The sequence below is a fragment of the Pteropus medius genome, unplaced genomic scaffold, assembly GCF_902729225.1.
Source record: "Pteropus medius unplaced genomic scaffold, Ma_sr-lr_union100, whole genome shotgun sequence".
NCBI classification, from domain to species: domain Eukaryota; kingdom Metazoa; phylum Chordata; class Mammalia; order Chiroptera; family Pteropodidae; genus Pteropus; species Pteropus medius.
The window spans coordinates 2,523,569-2,536,664 of record NW_024344433.1 but is presented as its reverse complement, the minus strand read 5'-3'; the positions used below and the strand labels follow the sequence as shown (position 1 = coordinate 2,536,664).

The window sequence follows — 13,096 nt, the reverse complement described above, 5'->3', positions numbered from 1 at the left end:
TTTACGTTAAAAGCGGTTTATATTTCGTTGTGCCCTTCAAGTATCAGTAGTGCCACATTCATGGGGTAAAATGCTTTCTTAAATTTGGAAACTACACTTCCTGTGGGTAAAAATACAACTCAGAAGAATTTCCCTGTTGAAGTTTCTGTGTCCACGTAAAATTGCCTTAGATTTAGAAATGAATCTTCCCACGTAGTAATGAGAGTTTTTTTTCTCAAATAAAGACCCATTTCATTGATCGGATATCAGCGTTCATGGTCGCTGGGCACCTTGCAGATAGCAGAGTGAAATATTTGTGCTCGGTACTTGTCTTTACAGATGAGGCAAGGAAGTGTAGGTTCACTTTTTTGGAAAGTGGACAGTAGTCAGGGTTGGGGCGTGAGGGTGAGCAGTGTGGTTTTGAGCAGTCCTGGCCCCTGGACCCCTTCGTCATCATGTCCCTGATAGTGGGACCAGGAGTAAGCAGGTTGAGTCCTGGCTCTGACCAACCCCACCCTGGGCTGACAGGCCAACTCCTGAGGGTCATCTTTTGTCCTGGTGGGTTCTCATCTGACATGAGACCCATAGGACAGTCACTAAGTTTAAACTAGTGATGAAGTTAAGAAAAAGCTTCTCCACCTCCCAGAACAGAAAATATTTGGTCACTTCAGAAATCATCGTTGACGTTTCTGTTAAAGAATGCAGTACATCAACTGACACACCATTGTCAGCACAGGAGAAGAGGCTTCTTAAAACCCTGAACAGAGTTGTCTTGTTCTGTGTACACGCTGTGAGCCTTTACTTCAGGGCAAGTGTTGGTCTTTGAAGTTCAGGTGTCTAGATTCAGGCAGCAAAAATGGTACAGGCCTCAGAAGGTGATACTGGTTCTTCCACAACCCAGACGGGGCGGTTGCCATTCAAGCCACCGGGCAGATCAGCCTCCTTGGTGCAGCTGATAGCCCCTGGCTGGCTAGTTGGCATGTACTCAGCCACTCTGATCCGTGTCCCCAGCGACCACAACACTCCTTGCTCTCGAATGTTCTCTGGGGACACACATTTGGCTCCAGGACCTCTGCCCTCTGCTCAGTGTTTTTTGGGGTCTAGCCTGTGGACCATTGCACCAGAGTCCCCTGGGGAGCTTATAGAGTAAATCCCCAGGCCTCCTGCAGACACACCTCTATGTCAACTTGCTTCGAGGACATGTTTCTCTCCACATGTTCATTTGTGATAACAGCTTATTTAAACCAACAAGCCTTTCTCTCCTGTAGAAGAAATGTCTGCTTGTCCCCTTCCCCTCCTTCTTCCAAACAGCTGGGCCTTTGTCTGTGAGACAGCTGGATTTGGCCACGAGGGTGCCATGCTTTGGTGAGGGTACTGCATCCCCTGGGCACTCATCTTGCTGATTTCAGCCTGGACTGGGTCCTGGAGGTGCTCTGGGTGCTGGCCATTAGTGGGAGCCCGACAGAGCCTCACAGAGCACATGCCCAGGCAGGGTGTTGGTGGGACTCAGCAGGCATGTAACCGGGGGGAAGCTTTGTTTGGTGTCACATGAAGTATCAGGTGTACATAGAGGTATCCTTGTCTGGAAGAAGCCCAGACAAGGCATTAAAATTTCAACATGTGAGCCACAAGAGCGCAGGCTCTGCGCAGGCTTGGCCCCTGGCTGCTGAGCCTGGTGCCTGCTGGAACCGTGTCATCTGTCATGTGGGCATCTGTTGTCGCCAGAGCAGTCAATGACTCCTGGTTTATTCGGCACCAGGTGCCAGGCAGCAGTTACTGCCGGTCTGCCTTCTTTGTAAAACAGTCTATTGCAAGTTTTCTTAGGCTCACTGGCATTTTCTTCGTTTGAGTCTTGGATTGTAAGCGGGTTCCTCTGAGGCCCAGAGCAGTGGGGGTGGCAGCTGTGAGCAGCCGAGGGATATTCCTGCTGGTTGGCCTGATCACCTGCATGTGGGGCAGGTGCATCTCCCTGCAAGCCCTCAGGAGAGTCGTGTGAGATGACACACAAGAAGCACTCGCTGCTGTGTCACACGCACTCTGAGAAAAGGTGAGTTCACTTTAAGCTGAAGTCAGGAAACGGTCGATCGCTGTGGGCACAGAAAGAACGTCATGATTCGTGCCTGTGACAGGTTGGTCCTGAGAGCACTGAGCCCAGGGAAGGGAGTCAGCCCCTCCTGTCACCACCTGCATCACATCCGCTCTGAAACATGATGGACGCTCACGGAGTAACAATGGAAATACTTGGTGACAGGGTTCAGCCAGAGCGGTTTTCACGTGGTCAGGTGTACATTCGGAGGACAGCCTGGCTTATCCCAACGCCCCCCCATCACCAGCTCCCCCTGGCTCACTCAGAGTGAGGGATCTGCGTGCTTCTCTCTGTTCACACACCCTCAGCCCTGCCCACATGGGATGTCCCACCCCACTCATGCTGGGTTTGTGGGGTCTGTGGAATTCACTTGGGTGGGGGCTGGGAGCAGAGAAGATAAGGCAGGAGTTATGAGAAGACTTGGTTAAAATCCCTTCCAAGGGGTCACTTTTAAGTGCTTTCATAGGTGCTATGACTCAACATCAGGTTTATTAATAATGATAAATACAAAATACTAAACTTTTTTATAGACATCCTTGTGCTGTTGTGAAGTCTGGTTGCCGTGGGTTCCTGACACTTTGTGGGGCAGAAACGGAGGTGCACGTTCAGTCAGGAGTGCAGTATGGCCAGTTTAACAGCGAGCTGCAGTGTTGGTGTTCCTGCTGCTCCCGAGCGTGGACGACACTTTCCCTGGGGGCACGTAGAGACTGTCTTCACACATGTGGCGTGTGGCGAGGAGTTCTGATGACTCACACTTTTGCTTTTGTCTGTCAGTGGCTTTCATGGCTCCGTGAACGAGTGGGCTTGGACACCAGCGACAGCTTAATGGAAGAGCTACCTCCCTCATTTTTCTCCTTTGAAGAGCCCTTTACTTTTCCACCGAGATGCCCTCCTCACAGGGGTGGCAGGCTGAAGTCCTGTCTTCACTGGCCACATTGACACTGACAGAACGTGCAATTAGGCTTCAGTTTGGCCCTGCAGTGGCATTGTGGGGACAGCTGTGTCCCCGCACCTGCTTCCGTAGAGATGAGCCACTCGGGTTGTCATTTCTCAGGTGTTCACTTATTTTGTTTCAAGCAGAATGAGCGTTTCATCTTAGTCCTGTGATGTCTGAGATTTTCCTAGGATTTTACCTCATATTTAGATCAGTAGTTTTGCAGCCATCTCCAGTATTTATGTTCCTGTGGGTTTTAGGTGTGTGTCTGGTGGCGTCCATCATACTATGTGTGTGCGCACACTCACACGCGCGTGACCTTGAAGCAGGAGCCAGTGACTCGCTGGCTGGCATAGCTCTGAATTTCGTGGGTCCAAGCCTCCTGCTCTGTGAGGAAATCACCCCACCCTCTCCCAGAGTGGGGTGCTGCGTGGGAGCGTGGACGTGGGGGGTACTGCCCAGGACTGTGAGCAGCAGGCCGCGCGGTGACCTGTGTCTGTTTGTTCCGTGCAGCCTCCCTGCGGCAGTCCCAGGCCCTCCCCGCGGACCTGCGCCCGGAGACGTGGATCGCACAGGAGCTGCGGCGCATCGGGGATGAGTTCAACGCGTCTTACCCACGCCGGGTACGAGCCCCCTGTTCTGCCCTGCCCCGTCGCCTGCCAGGGCCAGCATCCCTGTACGGCTCTGGAAGTGACAGGCCCTGCCCCTGCGTGGCCAGTATGCTGCTCCTTTGCCATCCCCACCTGTTTTCTGGCCAAGTCAGGGTCATGGTCTTTAAATAGGACCCAGTACAAGGTGGCCTGGGGACTCCATGAGTGCAGCCTAGAAGCGGGTTATTTTTATGCTTCAAAACCTCCCACAGAAACGTTAGTGTGCTTCTCAGCCCTTATTAGTGTATCTGCACCCCCAGGCAGTTCGGGTCCAAGTTAAAGGGAGGCATGGCATGTCAGTGTCTTGTCCCCAGGACTCTGGTTAGAGGTGGTGTCCTTGGTTTGGCCATTCGTAGTGGGAGAGAAGCTTGCAAAGTAGCTGAGCCTCTCTCCTCTTTGTGTCATTTATCACCTAAGTTCATGGGTCCCTGTTTAATCGAGTGGGTTATTATGCATCTGACTCGACACTTTGATGCTCACACTGCCATAGATTGGGCCAGCGGTGGCCATCAGGTACGTTTTCACCCTGTCCTTCAGTGTTAAGTGCCTGGGTGGCAGGCCCATATATTGTGGGACCACGCGGGTGCTGTGAACGAGGCCTTTCATGTCTTGTTGAGGATGATGTAATCTCGTCAAGAAACACAAGTCACAGCCAGGTGAGGCCCTCGGGTCAGACCTTGCGCCCTGAGCCCTCTGCTCATCTGCGGAGCCCACTGTGCATCAGTCCCTTAGGGATGCAGTGGATCACAGTCAAACTAAAGCATTTAGAGGTGAGGCTAGAAAAGGCTGTCACTCCCTTTCCCCAGCATTGTTTTCTGTCACTTTGAACTGTGATTGAAATGTTTTCAGTTGGTCTTCAGGGTTTAGGAGGAGAGGCTGGTAGCTGTTTACCTGTCTGGTTGTCACATCCTCAGCCTGTGAGACATGCTGTGCACTCGACCCTGCTGTCTGCCTGGGTGAATGCCCTGTGACAGGGCTGAGCACTGGTGCATGTCACATGGCTAGGTGGCCTCACGCTGATGACACTGGGAGTGCCCCCTCAGTCTGCCAGGTGGGGACACTTGCATGACCACCTTGCTGTTGGAGGTGTACCCATTGGGAGACTAAGGTGCCCCAGGGGGGTTCAGAGGGCTCAGGTTGCAGACTCTGGGGGAGGAAGTGGAGGCACAGCCAAGGCGAGGCTGGGTCCTATGCAGATACCTGAGGGGCCTTGGCCCCACCACCCTGGCCACACGTCCCCAGCCATTCAGCGCACGGAGGTGTGTACTGCTGTTAATGTGTGTGCATCTCATTGGCAGTTCTTTGTGGCAAGGTGCAGGGGACACGGCTCGCACTGTGCAGCTTTGCCTGATGGTGCCCAAACAGGGTACAGGCACTGTTTCCAGCCTCCTTGGTCCTCCTGCTGTGACTCCCTCACAAGCGATGTCCCAGCCCTCCACCCAGCCAGCGTGGCCCTGGGCTGGCGAGTTCTGCCTGCAGGTGTCCTGCATGTTGCCTGCACAAAACCCAGTGCCCAGCAGCCCCAGCTGGAGGGGAACCAGGGGAGTGATTATCCCACGAAGGGCCTAACTAATAGTGTCTTTGGAACGATGCACCGAAAGCAGGAGGAAAGTGACATTCATGTAAATGTCCTTTTGCTGTGACACTTGAACATCACATCGCCACTGTGGCTGGCCAGCTGCAGACGCAGGAGTCTGGTAGGTGCCAGCAAACTTCCCCCTAGCTTTGAGTGGGAGCACAACACTTGGCAGAGGAGCCCTCTGGTGCCCTGACAGCAGATCCTGTGGGCACAGCTATGCAAATGCCTGTGTTGCCCGGGTGACAAGTGGAAAGCGAGTTTGGTCTGTGGGCTCCTTTGCAGCAGCACTGGCCCTGATGCCTGAGGAGGACAACAGTGTATGTGGGAGCTGCATAAAATCCTAGCCGAGATGCCACGTGACTGTGGTCTTTGGCCTTAAAGGGGACAGAGACCAGACTCCCCCAGAGACTTGCACAATGTGCTCTACTGTCACATGGGGCGCTTGTCCTGCACCCTATCCCAGTTGCTTGTCATTGAAAACGCTGTTTAGAAGAGGAATGGTAGTTTTCTGTTGGGACCCCTGGGGCCACTTTGTCCCCTGCCCCACCTTGTCACCTCTGATTGTGGCAGTGCTCGGTACTGTCCTAGAAAGTGCCATGACAGCCCCTAGGGAAGCAAACACCATCCTGATGGACACGTACTCTCGCTGGGTCTGTCAGAGTCCTTTTGGGTCTCAGTCCAGAATTCAATATCTTTTAACGTCGTTACCTAAAGATATATAGATACACAGATATATAGATATATAGGTATCTATATATAGGTCCCCAATGACTGCCACACGTCCCCAGCCATTGCCACAAAGAACTGCCAATGAGATGCACACACATTAACAGCAGTACACATCTATATACCTATATATCTATATATATAGGTATCTATATATCTATATATCTGTGTATCTATATATCTATAGATACATAGATATCTATATATCTATGTATAGATATATAGATATCTATATCTATATCTAGGTATCGATATCTAGATATCTATATATCTTTGTATCTATATATCTGTTTTTAAAAAAAAACTTTAGGACATTTTGAGCTCTCAGTGTTGAAATTCTGTAAGAAAGGGGTTTTTGAACAAGTTAAGGAGCCGCTCTGAGTCAGTTTTCTAGGTGTGCTTTGAGGTTCGCCTTGTCTCTTATAATTTGGTGTTGAGCACCCTTTGATATGCTGATGGAGATGGTGTCATGGTTCCCTTGTCACCTTGACCACCAGGAGACTCTTCTCTGAGGTTCCCTGGGCAGCCTGGGGTCAAGGCCTCTTGTTTGTCGCACACCTGTGTCCCTGGATTGGGCCAGAGCATGTTTTGCTGTATTTATTTTAGCATTAAAATGTAATTCATTTCCCTAGGACTTGATTGGTTGTCTCAGTGTAACTTGGGACATGTTTCTTGAAGTGTAACTTGCAGGTAGCCCTGGTGCTAAAGCCTCCATGGTGGCTGGCACTGTGTCATCCTCTCGCTTCTCAGCTGCTGCACGCAGGATGTTGGGCTACGGTGGCTCCAAGCACCCCTTCTCTCGCCCTGCCCACCAGCAGTCTTCTCCCTGCCTGGCTGCCCTCAGGCCTTGCAGTCATTGGGGACCTGCTCCAGTGGCTGCCCAGGTGAGCCCCTGTCTCTGGGGTCACATGGCCATTCCCTGCTGTGTGCTGTTGACACCGTCTCCCGGACACTTTCCATTCCTGTGACAAGTGCCTACATCTGTCCCAGGGAAACTTAGAGCCCTGGACCCCTGGCTTCCTACTTTTACGGGACTGCTGTCAGAGGGCACATCTCGAATGAGGCACTGTCTTAAATGGCGACAGCAGTGAGAAATCATTCAGGCCCCTCAGTGGGGCTCCTGGGCCTCCTGCTGCTGCTGCTGCTGCTGCTGCTCAGTGTGCCTGCTCCTGGAACATTCTCCGTCCTCTGACTAACTGTCCTCTCTGGGGATACAGCGTGGGGACTGGCCCTGTGGCTTCTTGCCTGCCTGATGGGCCCCGCCACCTCTGCCAAGTGCTCCCCTCTGCCATCTCTTCCCCAGGGTCGCCCTCACTGTTGCATCTTATTCGCTTGTTTGGCTCTGTCCCTTGCCCATACCAGGGTGCTGTCACACTTGTCTTTCGGCAAAAAAAAAAGCCTCTGCATCCCGACTCTGTTCTACCAGCCTCAGTTTCTCTGGACTGTGTAGGTGTCCCTGTCCTCCAGGTGGGGACTTTACACACATGTCCTGCTGGTCTAGAGGCTGGGCCGCGGTGGCTTCCCCAGGCCATTCTTATTGTCAGCTGCACCAGGGTCCCCCAGCTGGGCGGGCATGGCGTCGTGGTGCTGCACGTGGTACTGGTGCCATAGGTGTTGCCGTCAGACCTGGGGGTGCAGGCTGTGCTCCATGTTGCATCCCAGGGCCTCTCATTCCCCCCGCCCCACCCGCTTCCCCTCCGTGCAAGAGCCCCATGGACCATCTGGGCCAGGTTCCTGATGGAGAGACAGCTGTACAACCGAGGAATGACCTTATGGAAAGTGGGCCAGCTAGAAAGTCGGTTTCCCGATGGCAGTTCCTGATTCAGACCACACAGATGAGGTCCCCCAGGGCCAGGCCACACTCAGCACCTGTGACCACGTGGACTGTGAGGCATAGCTGTCTGTGCGCAGCTCACCTCGTTCCCTCACTAATAGCCACTGCCACCTGGGTGGCCCAGTGTGACGCATCTTCCCAAAGTGCTTTATGGTCTAGACCAGAGCCACCTTGCACCACTCTTGCCTCAGCGGCTCTGCTCTGCACAAGGGGCAGGACCCGGCAGTGGTCCTGTGACAGGGCGTGGCTGCTCAGGCTGGCATGCCTCCCGCCCATCCCCAGGATTATCTTCATTGTTCTGGAGGCCAAAGTCCCAGGTCTTGTGCCAGGCAGGCCACACGGGGCCCAGGGCCAATGGCCAGGCGGCTGGGCATCCTGGCCTGCATGGCCGGGATGCATGGCTGGGGGCCGTGGTCCTGCAGAGGCCCGGCGCTGTCCACCATGTGGGAAGTGGGCTGGCCCGGAGCCTGCACGCTCTCCTGGGCACCAGCCCTTGGAGGCAGCGGTGGCAGCCCCTCCTCTGAACGTTGTCCAGAAGCCATGTCTCGCGGGCTTGAATGAGGACACTTCGTCATCCCACACACCAGCTCCAAGGGCAGGTGTCCTGGCACACTTCTCATCTGATGTGCTGCGGAGTTTGTTGTGTCAGGGACTGGTGGCTGCTCCCAGAGTCAGCTCCATCCCCAGCGTGTCTGCCAGTGCTCCCTGGCCCTTCCATTTGGGGCGGAGGCAGGATGCCACACCCTCGGGTGGACCTCCCACGCCATGCGACTTCCTTTGCCTGTCCTAGCCACCGCCCTCCCCCTGCTGCCCCCAGAGCGGCTAGGGGTGGAAGGTGTCTTGCCTCAGATGCCAGTGGTTCTGGAACATGAAATCGGCTAAGGGAGCCATTGGAGACTTCCCTGAGGCGACCTGCCCTCTGGCTGTTATCCTGTCGGCCCCACTTTCTGCTCCTGCCGATGCCGCAGTGACCCTGGTTGGAGCCTGGCACCGCCTGTCTTGGTGAGCGGGCCTGGTTCTGAACGGGCCTCTTCTAGCCTGTCAGCCTTAGTGGGACCAAAAGTGGGCTGTCCCCCAGCTCCTCTCGCAGGAGCAGCAAAGTCCTATAAGTTCCACTGAACAGGCAGGAGGGCTCGGCTCTGCAGGAGGTGCAGACAGCACTGTTTCCTCGCGTCTGTTCTGGAAGGAGAGGGATGTGCAGTCTGTCTAGCATATGCGGGAGCTATGCGACAGGCTTTGGAGGGAGCTGGACGGCTATCGGTGGGAGCGGGAAGAGGACCCTTGTCCTTGGCTGCTTTGTGGCTGGTGGGGTTCTGGTGGCAGGGCGTCAGGAGCCTCTGCCAACAGAGCAAGCTGCTAGTCTCAGGTGCAGGTTCCCATTAAGGCCCCGAGCAGGATGGCCTGAAGAGCTACCGGGACTCAGGCTGCAGCTCCAAGGTGCCCTGTGACCCCCGGCGCCTAGTGATACCTTGGCCGTAAGCAGAGGCCGGGACTCCCAACACCCCCAGTGCTCTGAGCCTTTAGCTACCCTCTTGCAGTTTCTCAGCTCCTTGTGACCGGGACTCACAGGTAGAGAGGATGCTCATTTCTCCTCGGGCCGCTCCCCACAGTGGGCTGCAGGGGGACCGAGGGGATTCGCCTGTGTGTGACCAGGCACAGTGCTGATCACAGTGTTTATCCCACGGAGCCGCCCGACAGCAGTCAGGTGCCATGGCGCATCAGGGCACCACTCTGTCAATGTCGTGGGCCAACTATCCAATCACTGCTTTCTTGAGCCCTCTGGAGTCTAGGACATGCTGCCTGTCAGTGACACAGGCAGCGGGCACTGTGCACCTGTCAGTCTCCTTTCCTCTCTTGGTCCCTTGCAGCCACCCTCTTCCCAGGACACCAGCTCTGTGTCCCAGTGGCTTCCCTCCAGCATGGAGGTGGCGGCTGCTCATTTCCTGGCAAGGGCGGCGCTGGCCAGTGACTCATCTCTGTGACAGCTTACAGAGGAGGCTGTGGGTTTCCCAGCTCTTGTCTGTCACTGTTTTCCTTTGAGGACTGAGGAGAGGACACAGGTGCCTGCTCTTCCTGGCGAACTGCCTACCCCTGCATGTCCTGGGGAGACTAGGCCTCAGTGGCAGTGTGGCGCTGGTTGGGGTCGGGGGTGGGGGTGGGGTGCTTCCCGCAGCTGGTAAGAAGGAGTGGTTGATCACTAGGGACCAGAAAGTGAGCCGCTGTCCTGTGTCATTTCAGGTCTTTCTGAATAACCTCCATGCCGCGGGGGCCCACCCCCAGGTGGCCATCCTACGACTTTTGCGTTACATCCTCCGTCTGCTGTGGAGGATGCAGTGACGACAGATGGGGTCCCCGCAGAGCCCAGACGTGTGCAGACATTTCGCTTGTTCGGGCCGACGAGCCTTCTGGTGCCATCGCTATGCAGCCAGCGGTTCGCCCGCAGGGCCAGCTGACATTTCCACCACACGAGCTGTGTGCGGACTTGACCTCGTCTGCTCGTCGCCACATACCGGAGGCCCCGATGAAGTCACGTGAATGTAAACAAGAGAGGATCCCCCCGAAGTGCACAAACCGCAGTTCTTTGGAGCAGGACTTTGTGCAAGAGCGCTGTTTTCATGCAGGGCAGTTTGTTTTCGCCTTTTTAAATAAGAACAGGATTTTCAGAAAGGAAATGCAAATTTTTAACCAACTCATGAATGATTTTTGTACTAAAATTTTAAGAACCTATTATCTATTCTCAGAGGATTATGTAAACACGGCAGTGGAAACTGAGCCAGCTAATTCTAAAGCTGCCTTAGTTTATTTTGAGAGGTTACTAAACAGAATTTTTAAGTGGGAGGGACATGGCCCTTCCCTGTCATTGCCTCTTTCACTTTTTTAAAAAATCATTATTATTAATACCAAAAATGGAACTGACTGAAGGGGCAAAAGGCCCTTGGTCAGTCTCTGCTGACGTGCCACTCTCATTCTGTAAATATTTACTGACCTCCTTAAATTCAGTTGCTTCTGTGGCAAAGTGTCAGCCAACTTATATGTTTTCCCTATTTCCCACAGTTTATCATAGAGGCGCACTGGACCAAACCAGCGTCCACCTGGATGCTGGTTTGGTCCAGTGCGCCTCTGATAAACTGTGACCAGGTTGGAACGTGACCAGCCCAGGTCACCCACAGCCCGGTCGGGTCCTGGTAGCCCACTAATTGGGACAAGCTCACTCCTGGTGTTCACTGGTCTGCCGGGCTTGTATTTGACAAGCGTTCTTTGGAGGTAACAGCCATAGTGACATACAGTGTCAGGCCCCTCGGCACTGTGGCCTTTCCAGCTGCAGGCTTCCCCCGCGTCCTGGTGCACTCAGCGCAAGGTCCCGGGTGGCTGACATGCCTGCCTGCAGCTGAGCTGGATGGGCCGTGGGTGTGCAAACCAGAGCCTTAGTGGGAACTGGCACATGCCATGGGTGGGCTTCTGGCAGCTATGTCCTAGGCACCCTGGGTCCCCATCCAGCTCAGAGTTCCTCTGGTCCCCACACTTGGTCCCCAGCCTCCTCCGTCCCTTTTGAGACACAGACTTAGTTCTGGCGGTGCCGCTGACACCTGTCCTGGGCGCAACTCTGAAACAGCCCTCTGGCAGGTGTCCGCTTTACCTGTTTGTCTCTCTCGGGACAGCTGGGCCAGCCTTTGTGTGTCCACTTCTCCCTCCATGCTGGCCTGTGAGGGTCGTGATGAGTAGGGGCCCACGGGGCAGCGGGTCTTTTCAAAGGCAGTCAGACAACTGGGGAGGCCCAAAAGAGTAGGGAGCAGGGAAGGGGGTGCAGATCATTCTGTGAACCTAGTAACTCCTCGTGTTTGAAACCTCGGATCATGAAACAGCTTTTAAAAAGAAATGAATGACTTTTCAAATGAGTCAGCAGTGCCAACAACTATTGTGTTTGCTTTTGGCCCATCGAGGGGCCAGTGTTTTCAGATTAAATGGAAAATTTCACTCGTGTTATTTCCATAGTTTTATATAAATATATGTGTATACATGTATATATATGTATGTATATATATATGGAGCACCTACACTTCTTCCTTTAGGTAGAGATATTTGATTCCAAATATTTTTTAAAAATTTTCTTTTTCCCATACATCTTCTTGGGGTCTTGAGTAATTTTCAGAGCTGTATTGAGTCTCAGCTTATATTCTTGGTAGGTCTGGAGCCCCCTTGCCGGGTCATAGAGGCCTCACGGTTGTCAGGTGAAGAGCTGCTCCCATGGCCTGCTGGACACACACACCAAAGACGTAGTTGGTTCTGGGCCCGTCCCCTCCCAGGATTTCCGTGCTTATATGCCAGTCCCCGGGCCAGAGCACCTCACCCTGCTTCAGAGCGTGGGTGCGGCCCAGTGTCCAGGGCTCGCCACGTGCCAGCTTACCTCTGGCTTGGCAGTTGGCCGTGGACACAGCTTGCGAGGAAATAGGAGACTGAACTGTGGGGCATTCGGGACAGGGTGTCGCACCGGGACGTGACATGGCCGGATGTCTCTGTGTTGTGCGTACCTGTTCATCAAGATGCCTCCTGCAGAAAGCATACCTCCCGTGGTGTGCCTTTTACTCTGTTTTTATTTCTCTGATTTTCTTGTAGAACAAAATGACTAGTTCCCTTTTTGAAAACTTACGAGATGCGGGTTTTGTGCCTTGACCACCTCTGCTCACGTGAGGTTTGTAGACAGTGTCCTGTGGTTATCACAGAAAAGCAATAAATGTACCCAAAATACCTTCATGAGTGATTTTTCACGTTACCTGTATTCCTGCCTAGGAACGAGTTTATCAAGAATTTTTTTTTGGTTCTTGAGAAACCAGATAAAAATTCCATCTGATAAAAAAAAATGTACAAAGTCGAATACAATTTTCTCCTGTTTCCCCTTCTTAATATTGTACATATTTTGACTATTTATTAGGTTAGGAGATCATATTTTACTTACCGACTGAGCCAAATGTCTGCGTGCAATTGTGTTTCCTTTACTTTTCTTGTAAAATTTTGTACAGCATAAATGAGCAAAAAGATCACTGTTTTTACTAAACTTTTTCAGAATTAAGGATTGTAAATATTGTAGATTCTTTTTCTGTGTGATGTGTCCTACTGGTTCATAGTGCTGTAACTTGTAGAAATGTGTATTTATTTCCTGCTTATTTAATGTCTTCAGTTCTGGAAAGTGTTGGTCTCCCTGACATGCCCCGCCATCCCATTAATTGCTTTAACTGAGGTGGTCACTGGTCAGCTCACTGCCGGCCACACAGCTTCTCCGGTGGCCCTCCAGCTGGGCCCCTGGTCAAAT

The 13,096-nt window shown here is 53.1% G+C and overlaps 1 protein-coding gene across 8 annotated transcripts in view; it reads left to right on the top strand.

Moving 5' to 3' along the window:
* BCL2L11 (BCL2 like 11) overlaps positions 1–12,862 on the top strand; it is a 38,584-nt gene extending 25,722 nt beyond the window's left edge. For 4 of the 8 annotated variants that reach the window (XM_039872598.1, XM_039872597.1, XM_039872600.1 and 1 more), the window contains 2 exons: positions 3,513–3,622; positions 10,027–12,856. In XM_039872598.1, the coding sequence (XP_039728532.1) occupies positions 3,513–3,622; positions 10,027–10,125 (209 nt within the window). In that variant the 3' untranslated portion in view covers positions 10,126–12,856. Of the gene's footprint in view, positions 1–3,512; positions 3,623–10,026 lie in introns of all 8 variants that reach the window. The other 4 variants (XM_039872599.1, XM_039872592.1, XM_039872602.1 and 1 more) reach the window with 2 other exon arrangements.
* The last annotated feature ends 234 nt before the right edge of the window (positions 12,863–13,096 follow it).